Source organism: Ascaphus truei, chromosome 3 (genome assembly GCF_040206685.1).
Source record: "Ascaphus truei isolate aAscTru1 chromosome 3, aAscTru1.hap1, whole genome shotgun sequence".
Taxonomy (NCBI): domain Eukaryota; kingdom Metazoa; phylum Chordata; class Amphibia; order Anura; family Ascaphidae; genus Ascaphus; species Ascaphus truei.
Window position 1 is genome coordinate 326,443,176 of NC_134485.1, and position 21,468 is coordinate 326,464,643.

Here is a 21,468-nt window from a genome sequence, read left to right on the forward strand (position 1 = left end):
CAATAAGAAAACGTGAGGCTCACATTAAATACGTGACGCCTAGGGGCGCTCGACCCATTTGCCCCTTCCGTTTAGTTTGTTCTATAGTTGTCCTATAATGAACTGCTACATTGTCATTTTTAAAACGTTTGAAATTGTATTGATCCGTTTGAAGAGTCATACATCAGCACCATGCCAGCACATTTCAGCCAATCAGAGTGTACAACTGTAGGTTGGAATGGAAGCACACCCTTGCATCACCCCTGAAAACCTTAGTAGCGTTTCCATCTTTATCACATAACAAGGGTGAAAAGACATGTAAGCTGACCTGTAAAAAAAATACACGTAGATCAACTGGTGTGTCACTTAAAATAGGAAGCTACTGATAGTCATATTGGTGAGTTTTGCACAAATTCAACACATCTTCAGTTATACACTGACACAACAATACCCGATTACAAGCAATGCAACGGTATCATCTAAGGCAGGGGTGTGCAAACTTTCACGTGACCCCGCGGCGGCGTTTGACGACGGGTTGCCATGGAGACGTGTCACTGGAAACCAAGGTAAGTAAATTTACAGTGGCTTCGCGTGGTCCCCCGGCATTTAATTTAAATGCCTTCAGGGAAGCTCGGGGCCTCAGTATACACCGCGCCCACCCCTAGAAAATCCCACGCCCCCTGAGGGGGGGGGGGCGTGCTCCCAATTTGCACACCCCTGAACTAAGGGGTTGCTAACAGGCAAAACTGAAGCAATACAGTAATTATAGCACACAGTGAAAAGGTCAATAGTTCTACATTTTAGAGATTAAAGCATACAAAACTAAAATCGAAGCCACTCCATGAACATCCTGACCACACAGAAAGCAATCCGTGTGTGATTTTTAGTTGTGATAATGGCATTGGAGAGACACTAGGTACATACTAGAATAATAAGGATCTCTGAGGTTACGGCTCCTGTACATGTAAACAGCAAACAGGGGAGCGGTCCCTGCCTGCTCAGAACGTACAGGGGAGGGGAGGGGGAGGGGGTGGTGCAATCAGGGAAATAATTGATTGGGGTACAATAAGAGGAAATAGTCCCTATTAGATGCACTCCACCTCCACTGATAAAATAAATGGGTATCAAAACGAAAACATACGATTAATACCTCTCTATAGTGCAGGAGATATATGACAGTATCTGGGGTAAGTAATGAGAACCACTTAAGGCACTGTGTGTAGCCGTGTATATTGATAAATACAGAAGTCATAAAGTGTATTAATATATTATGGTGATGAGAACTCAATACAAGTGGTTCCTCTATCAAAGAAGCCAGGAAGTGTAATGAAATGTAATAAAACTGCTGTTCCAATGAGACAGATTGTGTAGATGTTACACTAGTGGATATCTGCAGGGATCCACATCGCAGTCTCTGCCTAACCATATACAAACAGTAAGTGTGTGCATGAGGAGCACACAGTGGTGCTGTAGTGTTAACAAGTGACCTGTGTTAATCACTAGCCCACCCACAATGAGCCTACGTTCATCTAAGGCTGCGGTCCCAGTCACCGCCACAGCGCACGGCTCAGCGTGCGCTGTGCTATCAAGCCCCGCCTCCCCCAGTCCGGCCGGTCCCAGTCCCTACCTTGTCGCGCACCTTTCCCCAGCGGTGCGCGACAGGTTTTCAGGGGAATTTGACCTCGACATCTGCGACTGGGGCGTGGCCACGCCCCGCCGGCGGTTCAGCCAATAAGGGCAAACCAGCCAATAAGGGCAAACCAGCCGCGGGACGTCATGGCCACGCCCCCGCCCGTCGTAAACCTTCCCTCTCCCCCCAGACCGCAGATCGCGGTGCAGCGCTGTGCACGCGCCGCCCCCCGCCGGGCGCGCGTGTCACAGTGAAGACTGGGGACTCAGCCTAAGGCTAGTGGTTACCTCCGGGGGTCCACATCAAATGTATCTGTTTGAGATAAATATTGAAAACTAAGCAAGTGAAAGACAAACCAACATAAATATGTGCTGTGATATATCAAATATAATCGTGAGAAGATGCGGTTGCTTATACTTGAAGCAAATCCTGTATTTACTGATAAAAGTAGCTCCCTGTGTGGGTCCAAATCGTATTTAACATGCTATTATAAATGGTGTTCAAACATTGCCCGCTGTCTATAATATTGCCAAGATTTAGACCTGCGTCTCAGTCACGCTAGTGACGTGTAAGTAGCAACGTCATTCTAACCCGATGCGCGTTTCATTCCAATGGGAACTTCTTCTGGGCTGTAAACTACCAGATGGGAAGTCAAGTAGTAATTGGCCGACAATTATAAATCAGAGGCCACAAGATGTGCGCGTCTAATTAAGGCTGAGTCCCCGCTGGCGCTTACCGCGCTTACCTCTGCAAATGTTTATCCTCACACCCACGAGGTGCGCTCATGTGCGGGCACGCACGCTCTCCCAAGCTTTGTGCTTGGGGAGACAAGGGAGCTTGACATTCGGGCACAGAGCAGGCTGCTCTGACCAATGGGGAGGGAGAGGGCGTGTTTTAATATGTGCTGTCACTTTCAGCTCCGTGGAGAAAACAGAACATGGAAGGGGGGGAGCAGAGGAGGGAAAGGGGTGAGAGAGAAAATGGAGGGACACACAGACAGAGACACACACACACACAGACAGATAGAGACAGAGACACACACAGACAGACAGAGACACACACACACAGACAGAGAGACACACACATACAGACAGAGAGACACACACATACAGACAGAGAGACACAGACAGACAGAGACACACACACACAGACAGAGAGACACACACACAGACAGACAGACACACACACACAGACAGACAGAGACACAGCCCCAATCCAGTCAATGACATGCCCCCTCACATAATAGCCACGCCCCCTGCTGGTGATGTCACCGCTCTCAAGCATGAGCGAGCTCAGCGGCAGCGTGGCCGCAGCCTAAGCATTAGGTAATACCAATTTATGGATTATTGCATGAAATACATCAAGGAAGACAGAGGCAGACAGATAGATAGATGCTTGCTATAAATTAGTGTTTACATCATTGACATGAGTTTAGCAGGAAAGGCCAAACATACACAGCCAATAAAGAAATATTTTTCAGTAAAGGAAACCGTACACAAGGGAGCTATACTGCAGAGTAACAGCTGGAGGGGTCAGATTAGGGATTGCTGCCTACGTTTCATGGTATGTGATCAATCTTTCATGGATCAATGAAAGCAACAAAAAAAGTAATTATCTCATCCCCATGAGCATCTTCTGATAACTTCAGTAACTCAACACAGCATTCCCGGTCCTCAAAAGGGCACCTTTATGTTATAGCACAATTGTGTCTGAATGATTCCCACCAAATGATTGAAAGCACAGCGTTACATGAACAGGAAGTTAAGTGCGCTAGCCTCCCCATGAGATCCCCGGATCAGGGAACAGGTCGGTAAGAATAAGTTGATATTGTTCCAATGGATGCAGAGCCGGTAATGGTTAGTATTGATTCTAAATCCAGAATCGTTTACAGCTACACGGAGGAATACCTCTAGCTATTAAAGGACTATTATTTTAACAGGTTATGAAGCACATCAATGGAGCAACATGAGGTTTTTTTTTTTTTATGGATGGTATAAGTGTACAGAGCTGTGGAAACCTCACAGATATCTTCTTCCGACGCGGCACTTAAAGAAACCAGTGAGGTTTACTAAGCTCTGTACAGTGTAATTGTATATATAGTTAGAACTCATGTTTGTACCTTAGAGCAGGGGGACGCAAACTTTTTTCCCTGCGCCCCCCTGCCGGCGGTCCCCTCACTCCCGCGCCCCCCAACCCCCACCCCCACATACCCGCGCTATGACGTCACGTTGCCGTAGCAACGCGACGTCACATGACCTCGCAGCGTCATTTTGCCGCCGCGTTGCCATGGCGACGCAGGGAGGAAGCCGCCGAAGCCACGGTAAGTTAGGTTTACAGAGACCCTGCAGCTCCCCCGGCACTTAATTTAAGTGCCTTCGGGAAGCGCGCAGGGCCTCTGTAAACCCCGCGCCCCCCCGCCGGCAGTCTTAGAGCACACCGCTGCCTTAGAGCAGCAATATACACCCCAGGAAGCCTAGATAAGTGTAACTCAATGTTCGTATCTAACTCCATGAGTTTGTCCTGCTCTTAAATTTTTTTTTTTAAAGTGTGCTCGTGTTAAAAATTATAATTTTTCTAATATCTAGCACAGTGGTTTCAATTTTTTTTAGTTAAGGAACCCTATAATAATATTGTGAAATTCTGCGGAACCCCAACCCTCTCTAATAGCGCGTCTGAGATCAGGTGCATTGTAAATTCTTCTGTATTTGACCTGAAAATGGCAGAGAACCCGTTAGGGATGCCAGGGGAATCTAAGAGTTCCTAGGAACCCCTGTTGAAAAACACTGATCTAGTGTCTGAGATTACTATGATGACCATTAGATTGCACTGGGCTCTGGAGAAAGCTTAATGTTAACCTCCTGGACACTTAATATTTCAAAAAGCTTGTTTCTCCTGAAAAAAGTATCAGATTTTTTTTTAAATAATAACCGCTTAGGAAAGGTCAAGTAAAATAAAGTTAAAACATTTTTAAAAAATGGCGATCAGTGCAGACTGCTGCGTTAAAAGGTACACAAGCTACAATCCATCTACACGTCTGCATGACCAATGAAAACCTTTGAACATCAATGAGGATGCCCACTGCTCAGTGTTGGGCTATTCGTGGATGTGAGGACCATTGGGGAAGTCATATGGGGACAGCTCAAAAGTAACATTTCACCCGGGAAGGATTCCTCACAAACCAACAGAGCTGTGCACATCAGAGGGAAAGACTAAGTTACACATACCAGAGATGTAAGAGCGGCCATTGTAGTCTTCAATTTCCATCTTCAACATGCGTCTCTGCAAAGAGAAAAACAAGAACGGCTTTAGCCTAGTGATCAGTGATGGACACTTCACAAGCACACATTCTGTGTAACCCAACATTAAAGCTTCCACGTGTGTCAGACAGTGAAACACTGCCAACGGATAGAGGTTACTATTCACTCACGTGTGATAGTCATGAATGTTTGTTAACAGTTATTCATGTCTGTTAGCAATCGTTACAGACTACCATCACATGTTATGGAATAGACAAGTCCTTGCCTTTAGTAACTTGCAGCAGGTTTACATAACATTATTTTCATAGGAATGCCCTGTTTGACATATCCCACTGTTATTTTATTTACAAAGTGTTTTACCAGGAAGTAATACATTGAGAAGTTACCTCTCGTTTTCAAGTATATCCTGGGCATAGAGTTAAGGTAACAAATAATACATGGTTACAATACATAGTTACCTTAAGTGAACAGTGTATCTTATACTATATAATTGAAAGCACTGTATGCCTGCCTGCCTGTCCGGTGTCCCTAGGGGAAATCTCATTGGTCCCTTGGGCCGCCCCCGCACACCTCTCATTGGCCTGAGGCGGAGTGACGGCCCAAAGGACACACAGTGTCTCACACACACACACACACACCTCACCCCCCCAAGCTCATCCCCTCCCCCAAGCTCACCCCCCCCCCCAAGCTCACACCCCGGCGCCGCGCGTGACAGGCCGCGGGACAGGAGATGGGAGGGGGGATGCCTCTCCGGTCCCGGCTTCCCCCTGTCACCGCGTGACAGGCCGCGGGACAGGAGATGGGAGGGGGGATGCCCCTCCGGTCCCAGCTCCCCCCTGTCACCGCGTGACAGGCCGCGGGACCGGAGATGGGAGGGGGGAAAGCCCCTCTGGTCCCGGCTCCCCCCTGTCACCGCGTGACAGGCCGCGGGACGTGAGATGGGAGGGGGGATGCCCCTCCGGTCCCAGCTTCCCCCTGTCACCGCGTGACAGGCCGCGGGACAGGAGATGGGAGGGGGGATGCCCCTCCGGTCCCGGCTTCCCCCTGTCACCGCGTGACAGGAGATGGGAGGGGGGATGCCCCTCCGGTCCCCGCTTCACCTTCTCCCCACCGTTGTCCCCGCTGCCTGCGCAGGAGGAGGGGGGGGAACGGGTGTTGGTGCTGGTGTGTGTAATTGTGTGACACTGTGTGTGAGTGTCTGTGAGTGTAAGTGTGTGTGTAAGTGTGTGTAAGTCTCTGTGACTGTGTGAAAGTGTGTGTAACTGTCTGTAACTGTGTGTGAGTGTGTGTGTAAGTGTGAGAGTGTGTGTGAGTGTGTGTGAGTGTGTGTAAGTGTCTGTGACTGTGTGAAACTGTTTGAAACATTAACACTTTACAATACAACATTTACACATACTGTACTTATTCACGGTTCACATCCCGGGCAACGCTGGGTCTCTCAGCTAGTACATTATATACAAGACATTGCATGCAGTTAGAAATAATACATATTATAGGCGTATGTAACTGTTACAGACCAGATTCAAATGTGAGACAGCTTTAGGTTTGAAAGACTGGAGGCGGCTTTGAGCGTCTCAGATAGATTGTTCTAGTTGTGAGGTGCACTGTAAGAGAAGGAGTAGTGCTGCATGTGGTAGGGGTGAGGAGCTTGTTCAGATAGGCGGGTAGCTTGTCCAGAAAGTATTTCAAGGCAAGACAGAAAAGATGAACTTTGCACCTAGACTCAAGTGATGGCCAGTTTAGTTCTTTGAGCATTTCAAAGTTATGTGTGTTGTAGTTACATTGGAGGACAAAGTGGCATATTGAGTTGTAGAGGGTATCAAGTTTGCCAAATTGAGTTTGGGGTGCTGTGCCATATACTAGGTCCCCGTAGTCTATAATTGGCATCCGCATGTGCTATGCTGTGCGATTTCTGACCAGCAGACTTAGGGAGGATTTGTTCCTATAAAGTACACCTAGTTTGGCATAGAGTTTGGATATTAGGGTATCAATGTGCATCCCGAATGTTAAATGGGAGTCAAACCATATGCCCAAATATTTTACACTAGTGACAGGGGCAAGGATAGTATTAGAGTTGGTTCTGATCTGGAGCTCATTATTGTAGCTTTAGAAATGTAGCCTTGGTCCCAAATACCATTGTTACAGTTTTGTCAATGTTTAAAAACAGTTTGTTTTGGGAAATCCAATTGTCAAGTCTCAAAAAGTCAGATTGAAGTACGTATTCAAGGTCAGAGAGGTTAGGGCAGTGTGCATATAAGATTGTGTCATCCGCATACATGTGTATTGAAGCTCCCTTACAAGCTGTGGGAAGATCATTACTGAACACCGAGAAGAGTAGGGGCCCCAGAACAGAGCATTGCGGGACACAGCAGGTGATTTCCAAGGGGTTGGAGTTAGAGCCCGAGATAGACACATGTTAGGATCTACCAGATAGGTTGGAATGAAACCAGTTTAAAGCATGCTTCCCTATTCCAGAGCACTGGAGTTTGTTAAGCAGGATAGCATGATCAACAGTATCAAAAGCCTTTACAAAATCTGGGAATATTGCACCAGTGAGTTGTCCCAGTTCCATTCCACACTGCATCTCATTGCAAACTTTTAGCAGGGTAGTTACGGTGGAGTGTTTGGGACGAAAGCCAGATTGGAATTGGCTCAGCAAATTTGTCTTGATATAGTAATTCGCTTAATTGGGAGTGAACACATTTTTCCATAACTTTGGATAGTATTGGGAGAAGAGAGATTGGTCTGTAATTTGAGACAGTGTTTTTGTCCCCACTTTTGAAGATTGGGACAACTCTGGCAGTTTTTCAGGTATTAGGGATATGGCCTGCAGACAGAATAGAGTTGATTAAGGAAGCAAGCGGTTTGGCAATGGCTGGGGCACCAAGTCTTAGGAACTTAAGTTGCAGTAAATCAGGTCCACATTGGCTGCTTAGTTTTAATTTGAGGAGCACTTGTGTAATCTCCTCTTCAGATACTGGGACAAATTGAAAATTGTGGGCAGTGTTGGTCTATAGGGCAACTCCCAGAATGAGGTTCATGTTTGTAGTTCGGGTTGCATTTCACTAGTAAGTTAGTAGCACACCTCACAAAGTATTCATTGAATGCATTTGCAATATCAGTGGGATGTGTCAGAGTAATATCCTCTTTAATGATATTACATTGTTGTTTATGGCTAGAAGGCTGGAATATATTGTTGAAACCCTTCCAGAAGTTAGCTGGATTTAATATATTCTGGTGAAGATTGCCAGCGTAATATTGGGCTATTGCTAGTCTTGTTTGCCTTTTGCACATATTCCACAGGCATCTGTAGTTATCAAGATCCTTGATAGTGCCAGTTACTTTGTAGCTTTTCCACAACGTATCCCTAAGATGGTAGAGCGATATAAAGTCTGTTACCCACAGAAGGTGGGCCCCCCGTACTCTTAATTCTGCGTAGTGGGGCATGGGTATCACAAAGTTTTAAGAAATCAGATTGGAAATAGTTGAGTGCAGAATCGGGGTCGGGAATTAAGTCGATTCTGTACCACAGGCAGCTGGTAAGATCAGCCAGAAACTGTTGTGGGTTAAAGTTTCTAAATGTTCTAGTGAGGAGACCTTTAGGGCTTGATTGGGGTGATCTGATTTTTCTTACACAGTACACTATTGCAGCTGTGCCCAAAGTGGGGGGCGCTGGATTTGTCTGGGGGGGCTGGGATGGTTTCAGAGGCCCCGCACTCTTCCCAGAAGCATTTAAATGAAATGCCGGGGGATCGCGTGAGGCCCCTGCAACTCTAAAACTTACCTCGACTCTGCCGGCATCACTCGTGTCCATGGTAACGCGGCATCAAATGATGCCGCGGGGTCATGTGACGTGACACGCATCAATTGACACTGCAGGTCAATTGACCCCGCAGCATCATTTGACGCCACGCAAGGTAAGGAGAGGAGGTTCAGAACTGAGAAAAGCAGGCGGGGGGGGGGGGGGCACAGCAAAAAAAGTTTGCACGCCCCTACACTATTGCATGGTCACTGAAAATGTCAGGTAGGATGCCAGAACAACGAATGTAAAACAAACAAAAATATTATATATCTATCTTCTCCGTGCAAAGTGCATGCTAGTGAAAGGATTGGCCATACATAAGTGAAAAAACAGAAAGTGAATCCCTGCGCTTCTCCCACTGGGCCAACAATAAATGGGGAAATCCTTGAAAAGGAGGATTGGCCTCCCACAAGCTGCTCAATAAGCAGTTACAGGTGGATTGGCTAAATACATTAATCACACCCGAATAGTGGTGCCCTCTAGAAGCGTGCTTTCAAGGTATATAATCTCCCAGTAAGGTCCCTGTAAATTCACTTTTCACTTTTCTTGCATACATGTAAGTATCTTCACTGGTATGTACCAGTTTTTAACTGCACTAAGTTATACAAGCTTATGCTTAGTATATTAACCCCTTCAGGGTATATTTCACAGAACATTTGTATGCATTTAGCATAGGGACCTGCTATGGAGACTTACCTTGATGTTAATTAGCAGGCTTGGCATTATTTGATCAAAGGATGTAACCAAAAGTCTCCGTTGTCTTACAGACTTGGTTTTCACTATGTATATTTATTTCCCCATTTATTGTTAGCCCAATGGGAGAAGCGCAGGGATTCACTTTCTGTTTTAGCAAGGAATGGTTGTGAGATTTTAGGTTTGTCCGTGTGGGTTGAGAAATTAGTTGGCTTAGGTTAAGTGACTTGAGTTGTATCTGAATTTTCTTGTTTTTAGGGTCAAGCCAATTGAAGTTGAAATCCCCAAGAACTAACTAAATTAAGCCAAGAAAATGGGTGATATCAGTCAGGGATTGTAGTGGGGCTTTAGGGGGGCATTAGATGCCAGCAATAAGAACGGGCTTAGAAAAGGGGAGGCACAATTTGCCAACCAGGATTTTAAATGAGGGTATGCAATTTAGCAGCGTAAATTGAAAGGCCGTGGGCATGGTCAGCGCTTAGACGCTGACCCGCGCTCACCAGTGAGCCCCTGCAGCCGCAATGAGAGCGGCTTTAGCAGGGGATCACGCACGCTTCCGCAGGTGTGCGAAGGTGTAGCCGACAAATTGTTTTTTTAGTTTAAGCGCTCACGGGAGCAGAGGGCCGGTCACGTGAGTGCTTCGCCCAATGAGGGCGAACCAGCTCCATGACGTCACTGGCCCGCCCCCATGCGGCGCGCGTAGTAAGGCCAGGGAAAGCACCCGCTTTCCCTCAGCCTCCGCACGGCTGGAGTCTCTATGGACTCAGCCTTAGGTGTCTGCAATATAAAATAACAACCCTCCTCTCTTTGACCTATCTCTCCTAGAAATGGAGTATTCCTGAATGGCGATATTTGCATTGAGGGTTTTAGGGGTTAGCCATGTTTCTGTAAGAACGATGGCTTTGGGTTTATGCATAAGGCACCAGGCCCTTAGTTCATCCAGTTTGGGCAGCAGGCTCCAGATGTTTATATGGGCGAGAGATAGACCTTTTTGGAATTTGAAAGGGGTATTCTCAGTTGTATGGGACAGAGTTGAAAAGGGAGGGGCCTGGGTTATGTTCAAAATCACCTGCTAAAGAGAGTAACAGGAAAAACAGAAATGTGAGTAGTCACAATACAGTAGTCCCAATACGGTAGTTACAATACAGTAGTATTATAATTCCAGGGCACAAACTAAGCTTACTACAATAAAGGAAACTGGTATATTTTATCACATATGATTAAAATGTAAAACAATGCACTAACTGGCCGTTAATAGCTAGTTTGCTTCTAATGGTTTAGTGAATCCTTCCCATGGAAGGTTACCAGTTTGATAATACTGTACCATGTTCTGAAGTATTATTACCTCAGTAACATGAGCTGGAGTGTTTCCAATTGGTATTTACGGCCTTGGGCATAAAGCATCACTGCAACCACAAGAATATAGTTGCCCATTACGGGCCAGTGGACGCCACTGGAATGAGACAAGAATAATAACCAAACTTCTGGAGTGCAGGGAAGCTCAGAGTTACCAAGGTAACAGTTACTGCAGGGTTATAAAATGCAACACGTCAAGGGAACATTCAGTGACAGGGGCGTGTTTGTGACATTTCTTTGTATTATATCACAAAGACCCTCTTATAGTTACTGATAAGGTCACTGAAATAAATTGGCAGCGTTCCTTTTAATGCCCTTTCTTCATTAGTAACTTATTTTGCTACCAACGCTGGATGTTCCTTCTTTAAAACCTATTTTCTGTCTGAGGAAACCTTCTGGTAGCAAATGGGCAATCGCATCACAAAAGATGCATGAAACGACGTCACAATTATGTCATTATTTAGTAGAAAAGGTGAACACAAGGTCAGAGTTTTAATGTCATCCATAGAAGAATAAGTGGTTAGAGGACAAAAGGGTATTTAAGAATATAATAAAAGCATAAAGCCCTAATAGAAAGAGAAGTAGGCAAAGAAGAACCAAAAATATAATCAAGTATCAGACCTGAGGTATTAAACTAACAAGGCAATAGATACCAAAGAAATCAAAAAGAATCATATTCAGTGGCTGATATTATGTAGGAGGTTTAATACAGCCAGGCAACTACAGGTGCACCTGGTATGACAAGACAAGAGAGAGAACCGTTTCAAAAATCTGAGGGGACCGGCTACAGTATTTCTACCAAGTTAAAAGTCAAGTTTTGTTAACCACTTCATACACATTCCCTCATAGTCCTCTCTGCCTTCTTCCACTTGGTTTTATTTTAGTGTGTCTATTATGCTTCCTTTTCATCTTTATTTTGTACCCATACGATAGAATGTTTGCTAGGTTTTATTTGTTTAGTTTTTTTTTTTTTACAAGTGTACTAATAATAATAATATAATAATAATAGCATGTTCTTGTATAGCGCTGCTAGTTTTACGTAGCACTTTTACAGAGACTCAGTTCCTGCCCAGTGGAGCTTACAATCTATGTTTTTGGTGCCTGAGGCACAGGGAGATAAAGTGACTTGCCCAAGGTAACAAGGAGCCGACACCAGGAATTGAACCAGGCTCCCCTGCTTGAAACAGAGCCGCTCCCTCTCCACTAGATTTCCTGTTACGCGATTTTACCTGTTGATGTCCTGTATCTACGCACTACCTGTATGATCTCGCCGGTAGTATTGAGTGGTCTTTTAAAAACAGCGAAGAACTCGGACAATAAATAAAGAGTTAAAGGGTAAAAAGTAAAGTAGAGTAAAAAGGGGCTTCCCATTTTTCAAAATTTTCAAAATATGATTTGTGTAGCAATTATTGTCAGCGATCAAGAAATTGGAATATCTTGTCTTTGGAATTCAACCAAACGGCATCAAAAACCAATGTCTGGGTACAGGAGAGGCTGCAACCCGAGGCACTGCTGGTTTCTCCAGAGTCGGTTGATAAGTACAGATATACAGACATACAGACATACAGACATACAGACATACAGATATACAAATACGGCCTCTTACTAGTTGACACCAAATAATGGTGATTTGTAATGGTTTAATTACAGGACAAACTGTTTCTAAACAACCCAATTACACCAGAACGTTCCGCCTTTGTGGTGTACTTAATTAAGTGGCCCTGAGGACTTAACTGTGTGGGCAAAACAGAGCGGCAAGGAAAGGGTGGCACTATATCACTTAAGCATTTAGAGTAGGGATCTAGGATCTTGCCTAAGAACAAAACAGTGGTAAGCGGCCTAGCCTCTACCCAGTTCGTGCTTTATGCCAATTGACCGCTTAATACGTCCAGCCCGTGGTGGAAATCAGTTGCTGCTACGCCTCAAGCGTGAGGTACACTTGACACTTTATAACACAAAGGAATCAATATGAACCTGCCTTATACGTTTCTTGGACAAACGATAGCATAAGGTATGACGAATGTGAAACTATTGCAAGACACCCCTTTATAACCACGGTTTATAGTTTCCCACTAGGGGAATCACATTTTCCAGTCCTCCAGGCACTTAGCTGGGATCCCTTACATGTGATTTTGTGTTAAAGGGAATGAAAAACAGGGTTTAACCTTTGACTGACACAGCCACTTTGTCTTGTAGTCCGGCTACTTTGGTTTTCTTTTAAACAGTGCCTCACTTTTGTACTAATGTTTCCATTGAACCTATCCTTTCTTATATGTACCGGGGAGTGGTTCCTCCTGAGCGGAACCCTGTTATTTTTAGCCCAGGAGACCCTTCGGTTGCCAAAATATTTACTGGTGTTCTCCCTACACATTTAAACAGCTTTCCAAGGGGGGTTATATGGGCTCCATGTAACAATGGTTTTCCAGGAAAAAGGTGAGACAGAGTGCTCATTTGCATGTCATTTCCCAGAATCCCTTGCTGCAGTGGAAGCACTGTATGCTATGTGATAATGGTGAAATGCAGGATTGCAGACCTGCCTAAGAGATATAGTTTTATATATATATATATATATATATAAATAAAAAAAAATAAAAAATAAAAAAAAGAGAGAGAGAGAGAGAGAGAGAGAGAGAGAGAGAGAGAGAGAGAGAGAGAGAGAGAGAGAGAGAGAGAGAGAGAGAGAGAGAGAGAGAGAGAGAGAGAGAGAGAGAGAGAGAGAGAGAGAGAGAGAGAGAGAGAGAGAGAGAGAGAGAGACACACACACACACCTCTTATGCAAAAAGAGGCATAGAATTGAATTTGCCTTATTGACATTTCCATTCAAAAAAGGGATCTATACTAAGGCCACCTTGATAAAGGTCTGTTTTTTACAGAAACGTCAATATTTTTTTAAATAAAAAATATTTGTTTTACCTGCAAGTCGTCCTGTGCACAGTTTATTCTACAATTGTGTATGTATGTACACACAATAATTAGTAAGGGGATATTTATGATAGCAAGTGACCCCTGAGCTGAGGTCACTTGCTCAGGGGGAGTCACAGCCAAAATTGGTCATTTTCTAACTTACAATACTTTGACAGTGAATCACGGTGCTTTAAGGAAAATTCCTTCACTCCTGTTCCAGGACATCCACATCTCTCCAGCAACAAAACCTGCACTATTATAGTCTGGGAGATTAAACCAAACACAGCGCTGGGGATAACTCACAAATGTTTCAAATTAAGGCACTGTGCTCCAGACACAAGACAGCGTCACCAACAATCTGAGATCTTGGCTGACACACAGAGCTGTCTGATGGCAAAATAATGTATTGTCAGCCACTCCAGGGCCAGAGATGATGCAGTGGAGTTTCAGGGTTGGAAGGCCTGAAAAGTGCTGCGGTTCAGTCAGGCCCTGAAGGCATTAATGATGTCTGTAGGCTTTTGTTTCACTGATTGTTTCCAGATCACTTCTAGAGTCTACAGGAGGCAGGACAAGAAAGGCAAAAGGAAGAGTCCCAAACATCTTACGCTTACGCTAATGTAGACATGGCGATGGCAGTAGAAGCAAAAGTACAATGAACCACTGGAATCTAGAAATCTAATTTGTACACATGGCTGACAGTGATGTCATGTGATAACAAAGACATCATGAGTCTCGGCCCCCCAGAAGTTAACAATAAAGGCTCTATATGGCGCTTCTAGTATACACACTAATATAGAGTAAAAGGAGGAGCTGTCTTAAAGTGCTTCCTATTTAATGTACAGTTGTGTGAAGAAGAAAGTACACCCTCTTTGAATTCTATGGTTTTACATATCAGGACATAATCATCTGTTCCTTAGCAGGTCTTAAAATTATGTAAATACAACCTCAGATCAACAACAACACATGACATATTACACCGTGTCATGATTTATTTAACAAAAATAAAGCCAAAATGGGGAAGCCATGTGTGAAAAACTAAGTATACCCTTACAGCTTCCATAGGAATTAAGATGCTAAGTAGCAGACAGGTGCTACTAATCAAATGACCCTGATTAATTGATCATCAGCAAGTGTGACCACCTCTATAAAAGCCGAAGTTTTAGGCTGAGTTCAGGGTGCCAGAGACAGGAGGTGGAGGGCGCGCGTCCGCGTGTGCGCGCGGCAGTCTGCTGGGCGATGTGTGCACATCATCCCCAGCAGACCTTTTCAAGCTTTCAGGAGGCGGGGCGACAGACAGCAGCTTAGGGATCGGTGTTGCTATCATTCTCAAGAATGATTTCATTGGCTGCCGAAGTACCAGTGACGCTGATGCAGCTTCAAAAAACAACTAGAGTTGTTTATTGAAACTGTAGCAAGCGTCAACTCCGTACTTCGGCAACAGGGCAGCTGCTACCCTGACAACTGCTATTCAGTTTAAACAATTTGTATCGAACGTCCGCAATTAAGCACGCCCCCCCTCCGAAGCCTTAGCAGTTTGCTGGTCTGGAGCATTCAGGTGTGTGTTAACACAATGCCAAGGAGGAAAGACATCAACAATGATCTTAGAGAAGCAATTGTTGCTGCCCATCAATCTGGGAAGGGTTATAAGGCCATTTCCAAACAATTTAAAGGCCTCAGTTAGCGTGTTAAAGTTCATGACAGTACAATTAGAAAAAGACTGAACAAGTATGGTTTGTTTGGAAGGGTTGCCAGGAGAAAGACTCTTCTCTCTAAAAAGAACATGGCAGCACGGCTTAAGTTTGCAAAGTTGCATCTGAACAAACCACAAGACTTCTGGAACAATGTCCTTTGGACAGACGAGACCAAAGTGGAGATGTTTGGCCATAATGCACAGAGCCACGTTTGGCGAAAACCAAACACAGCATATCAGCACAAACACCTCATACCAACTGTCAAGCACGGTGGTGGAGGGGTGATGATTTGGGCTTGTTTTGCAGCCACAGGACCTGGGAACCTTGCAGTCATTGAGTCGATCATGAACTCCTCTGTATACCAAAGTATTCTAGAGTCAAATGTGAGGCCATCTGTCCGACAGCTAAAGCGTGGCCGAAATTGGGTCATGCAACAGGACAATGATCCCAAGCACACCAGCAAATCTACAACAGAATGGCTGAAAAAGAGAAGAATCAAGAGAAGAATCAAGGTGTTGCAATGGCCCAATCAAAGTCCAGACCTCAACCCGCTTGAAATGCTGTGGCGGGACAGAGCTGTGCATAAACAAATGCCCACAAACCTCAATGAACTGAAGCAACGTTGTAAAGAAGAGTGGGCCAAAATTCCTCCACAATAATGTGAGAGAATGATAAAGTCATACAGAAAACAATTACAAGTTATTGCTGCTAAAGGTGGTTCTACAAGATATTGAATCATAAGGTATACTTATTTTTTCACACATTACTTCTCCATTTTGGCTTTATTTTTGTTAAATAAATCATGACAGTGTAATATGTCATGTGTTGCTGTTCATCTGAGGTTGTATTTACCTCATTTTTAGACCTGCTAAGGAACTGATGATTGTTATTATGTCCTGATATGTAAAACCATAGAATTCAATGAGGGTGTACTTTCTTTTTCACACCACTGTATGTCTAGTTCTGACAATGTACAATGCGAAAGACACAATGGAGTACAACCTAATCTGTATATAGGAGAAAATACAAGCAGATCGGATTTAATGTATATACATACAGTACTGGCATGATGTGCAGCCGATCAACATAGGCAGAACCGATTGTGAGCTCTGTGGTTTTGCAATCTAGTCTTGATAGTTGTGGCACCAGCAGATAAATGCAGAGCAGAATGGTTACTGGGCACAGAGAACGTTCTGAATATAATTCTTAAATGAGCTGCAGTTGGCAGAGGGAGGGCCAGTTAAAGATCGCTGCTCAATGGCAGCTCATGCAGTGATCTTGAAATGGCACTTGATGTGGGGGGTGAGGGAGCATGCAAAGCACAAGCCAAGTGAACTAAAAAGGGGAAAGCACAAGACTCCCACTTAGTTTACATTTTCAATCAAGACATGTTAACAGTCATTGAATGCATTCAAAGGCATTGTCCACTAACAGAGCCATGAAATCATGCGACTCACAAATAGGGGGGACAGATGGTTGTTGTGGATAATAAAACGGTTTACCCCTTTGCTGCCAAATGGACCTATAACGCAGTGGTGATATAAAATTTATGATGAGGACAGGCAATCTGCAGTGTATTCAGTTGGCATAAAAGGGGTTTCCCCACTTAGCCCTACTGAAGATGCAATAAATAATAGGAGCATTTAGCCATCTAATGCCTTCTGTATCATTTTTAGGTCTCACTCGGAATGAAAGATTTGATATATTTGCTTTTTAGGTACAGCACACAAACGCATATCAGAGCGTGCAATGTATGTTGTCCGTTAGGGGCTGAAACCAAAAAAAACATTCCAAAGTTGCAGTGATCCTTACCGAGTTATAAAGCAATTGCTCAGATATTCAGAACAGTGGCCATTTAAGAGGCCCAAATAAAAATGGAACAACATTTCTCCAAAACTGAAAACTAGGGAGGATGAGCTCAACTTTGTGATAACGTGACAGCACATATGTATGTAAATGCACACACGCATATAAATAAAAGTGTGTGAACATATACACACAGAACACATTATATGTTATAGGAAAATCAAACCTCTAGGCATTAAAATGAAGTACAAAAACACAGGGGAAGCTCAAGATCAATTAAACACTTCATTGCCAGAGGACTTTTCTGTATAGGTATTAAACTCCATGACGGATACGACATCACAGTTAGGAACTGCCTGGAAGGAGACAGGCTCTGCATGTACATTCCCGGGATAAATACTTATCAGGTCTGAACTGCGAGCAGTAACTGAGTCCCAGCCAGGGGTCTCGGTTTACTCAGGTGGAGATTATTAATTAATAAACACTTAATAGTGCTTCATAAAAGGAAGGTGAATACACACACAGACACCAGCTCAACACCTTTATGAAACATTACACAGCACCTGCCTTTTTATTACCACACATAATTAGTATAGTAGAAACAGTTGATCCCCCAGGGCTGCTGGAGCGTACAGCACATTACAGGAGTTGGGAAAACATCAGCTAACTACTGCTGTGGACTGACTGATGCTTAAATAACTGTACGCATTTTAAGTTTCAATACCACATAAAAATACTTCAATGTAAATTAAAGCAGAGTATAGATCTACACGCTTCCAAGCCTCTTCCGAAGCCCTAGGCCTCGGTCCCGCTGCGCTCGGTGGCGCGGGCGGCCACACGCGAGTTCCCCACCAGCAGGGGAATCCTGCGGAGCCGGGCCCGGTCCCCCCTGGCTGCACAGCATACTACACGCTGTGGCGCGTCAGCCGCTATGGGATACAAGAGAATGGTGATCCCTAGCATTGACGCGTCACGTGGTGTGGCTGTGAGCCAATGGGGAGGGGAGGCTTTGGGAGGAGGAGAGGCTTCGGGGAGCGGGGAGGAGTGTGGAGTGAAAGCAGCGTGCGTGTCTGTGTGTGTGTATGTGTGTGCCTGAGTGCGTGAGTGCCTGCCTCTGTCTGTGTGTGTGTGTTGCTTTACTTACCTTCAATCAGCAGCCCGAGCCGTGGAGGGAGGGGGGGAGAGTAGCGGGTCCCTCCGCTCAAGCCACGCCCCCCCTCCCACTCAAGCCTCCCACTCCCGCCCACCTCCCGCTCCGGCTCCCTACAGACCGCATATCGCGGTCTGTGTATGTCAGCGCCCCGCCTGTCTGCAATGCGGGCGCGCTGACTCTGGGAGCGGGGCCTTAGCCCTAGAAACATCACTGAAGGCAGCAGCCGCTGCACTGAACAGAGCTGCCGACTGGTACTCCCCATCCAAATTTCCTAACCCACTTCCAATGCAGGATGGGAACGCAATATCATTGCTCAGGGACAAATGGGGGTGACCGAACGTAATTTCTGCTCAAGATCAAGCACACTTTAGCCATAGGAAGCTTTTTCAAGAGTAATTGCTACCTCTGACACACAGGGAAATTAAAGAAAGGGGAAAAAAGGAGCTGGACCATGCTGTTAATAAAGCACTCTGTTACCTTATGCTTGAGCGGTGTAGTGACCTAATCATCTGTAGTGACTTGTAAAGTAACGTACTTCTGATGTGGTGGGTGTACGAGTTTGAGCTAGCTGGGGATGTGTGTGTTAATCAATTTCTGACTGGTAACAGTTGTATGGAGGTAGGTAGCACCTCCCCCCAGAGCTCACTCCTCACCTTTTTAACTTGGGAGGTCTTTTCACTTTGCTGCAAATAACAGGATCTACTATGGTTCTAAATAAATGTAATTGTTGCATAACAGGATCTCACCAATAGAAACAGGCACACTTGGGCTGGGTGAGGTTATTGGTACACATGGGACGTTCGACTCATAAGATTGATTTCCTCAGGGCTGTGATAGGCAACTATAACAAGCATGTACATAACTGCTACTTCATCCACAGGAAAGGGCAGGTTATTATGTCTGTCTAATGTCCCTGGATGCTCAAATGTGATTGATATTATGTTGGCTCCTTAGGACTGTGCAGAAATGTTCCTATTACAAAGACTTTTCTTTTAAGATGCTCCTTGATAATGGGGGTGCTCAGGTATTCCTTATACTGAAGGATCTAATAGTTATGTTCCAATTAGAAAGCTGTAAAACACAGATTCATGATGTACAAAAGAGTGAGGTTAAGACAATAAAAGAAAAAAGGGTCTTAGTCCATTTACTATTAAGAGACCAGGTGCTCTCTTGTTAATAATAAATGTCTAACACAGAGCCTTTTTTTCCATGTATAGTGTTCGTTTAACCGCATTTTTTTTTAATGGCTAGATTTATATTACTGGCAGTTTAAAGGGGATCCCGTAACTGAGGAAGGACTGCACTATCCATAGATTGCTATATACGTTTTGTTTGTATCCTGTGTGCAAGGCAAGTATCTTTTGTTTTGGATGTACGAAAAGGCCGCAATAATAGAACTTAATACAGTATTTTACAGAGAGCACAACTTAGAGAGATATATCTCAAGCTGGCTGCCCCCTCCTAGCAGCTAGTGCCCTCAAAGGCAGCTCCAGTCATGAGATAGATATAATAGTTGTTAGAAAAAAGAAATGATTAACAAAATAATCATAGTACCAGCACACGTAAAAGTAGTGACAGTGTTTATCCAACCATTCCACATCAGATAACCCAACGTTTGTGTTCCCAGGAGGGAACTTTGCATCCTGTGCCAGTACTATGATTACTTAGAGATATATAACTATATGTATCTATATATACACACACACAATCTGGTATAGACTAGAGCAGGGGGGCGCAAACTTTTTTCCCTGCGCCCCCCTGCCGGCTGTCCCCTCACTCCCGTGCCCCCCCCCCCAACCCCAACTTCCCCGCGCACCGGCGTAATGACGTTACGTTGCCATAGTCATTTTGACGCCGCGTTGCCATGGCGACGCAGGGAGGAAGCCGCCGGAGCCACGGTAAGTTAGGTTTACAGAGGCCCTGCAGCTCCCCCGGCACTTAATTTAAGTGCCTTCGGGAAGATCGCGCGGGGCCTCTGTAAACCCCGCGCCCCTGCGTCGGCAGTCTCGCGCCCCCCCCTGGGGGTCGCGCCCCCCAGTTTGCGCACACGCTGGACTAGAGAACAAGAAACAAATCCAGAGCAACATTCAATGTGCCAAAAATACACAGTGAAATACCTATATAGCTCTCAAAAAAGGGTCATTTAGTTAACCCTTTGGCCAAAGCGTATAAGCCTGCGAGACACTTTCAAGGAATGACCAGTTCGCAGGTCCTTACACTAACTGATTAAAATTCTTATTTACCTCTATAATTAGAGGCAGGATGGTCCTAGCATTGAACCTGTCACAACCAGCTGCATGAAAAGAAACCCCCCTTTTGGGGGGTTTCATAGAGCTTGCTGGGTATCTGTGTTTATAGACTAGAGAAACAAGCATAATAAAATGTTGGTATCCCTACCGCCTAACACCATTAGGCCCTTTTTACACTACACAAGTGTGATGTGTCATTTATTTGAAGCGTCATTATTAGCGTTATTTACTACGAGTCCATAGCAATCATTCCCCTCACCTCAGATTTTATTGGAGTCAGACTCATGCTCAAATAATTCTGTTACAATGGGGGAAAGGTGAAAGTGCTCGACACTGAACAGAGCATTTCCCTGCATTAAATTTAGGCTTCAGACAGCAGTCGCAGCTCTTGGTGGTTAAACAGCATGAATGAGATCTGTGGTGGTCCTTTACAGGCTAAGGCCCCGCTGCACGCGCGCCTGCGAGGCTGGTGGCGCGTGCAGCCGAGTCCCCAGGTCTGCAGAGAGCTGCAGGGGGAAAGAAACGGGGGGCGTAACAGGGCGCAGCCATGATGTTACCTGGCAGGTTCGCCCTCATTGGCTGAACCGCCGGGGGGCGTGTCCTAGCTCTCTGTCGCCCGTGTTCATCTCAATTTTCGGGTCTGGAAGAAAAACTCGCCGCGCAGCACGGCGGCCCCCCCTCGCAGCGGGCCCAGCCCCATTGAGAGGCGGCTCTTGCTCCCGAAGCGCCCGCAATAGCGAGCGCTGCAGCAGCCAGTGGGGACCAAGCCTAATTTATCACAAGCTGCTCTCAGGAGAGGGAGGGAGGTCTCTTCATCTTTTCTGGATTGCAATCAGGGGAAACTTTCTTTAAAATTATAAATAAAATAGAAAAAAAAGGCATCTACTGCCATGTAATCATGTAAGCTCCTCCACCCTATAAAGTCTATGGGTCCAGGTGGTAATCCAC

The 21,468-nt window shown here is 45.1% G+C and overlaps 1 protein-coding gene across 8 annotated transcripts in view; it reads right to left on the reverse strand.

Moving 5' to 3' along the window:
• IKZF4 (IKAROS family zinc finger 4) overlaps positions 1–21,468 on the reverse strand; it is a 61,459-nt gene that overhangs the window by 39,569 nt on the left and 422 nt on the right. For all 8 annotated transcript variants that reach the window (XM_075591352.1, XM_075591359.1, XM_075591355.1 and 5 more), the window contains exon 2: positions 4,834–4,888. In XM_075591352.1, the coding sequence (XP_075447467.1) occupies positions 4,834–4,888 (55 nt within the window). The remainder of the gene's footprint in view (positions 1–4,833; positions 4,889–21,468) is intronic.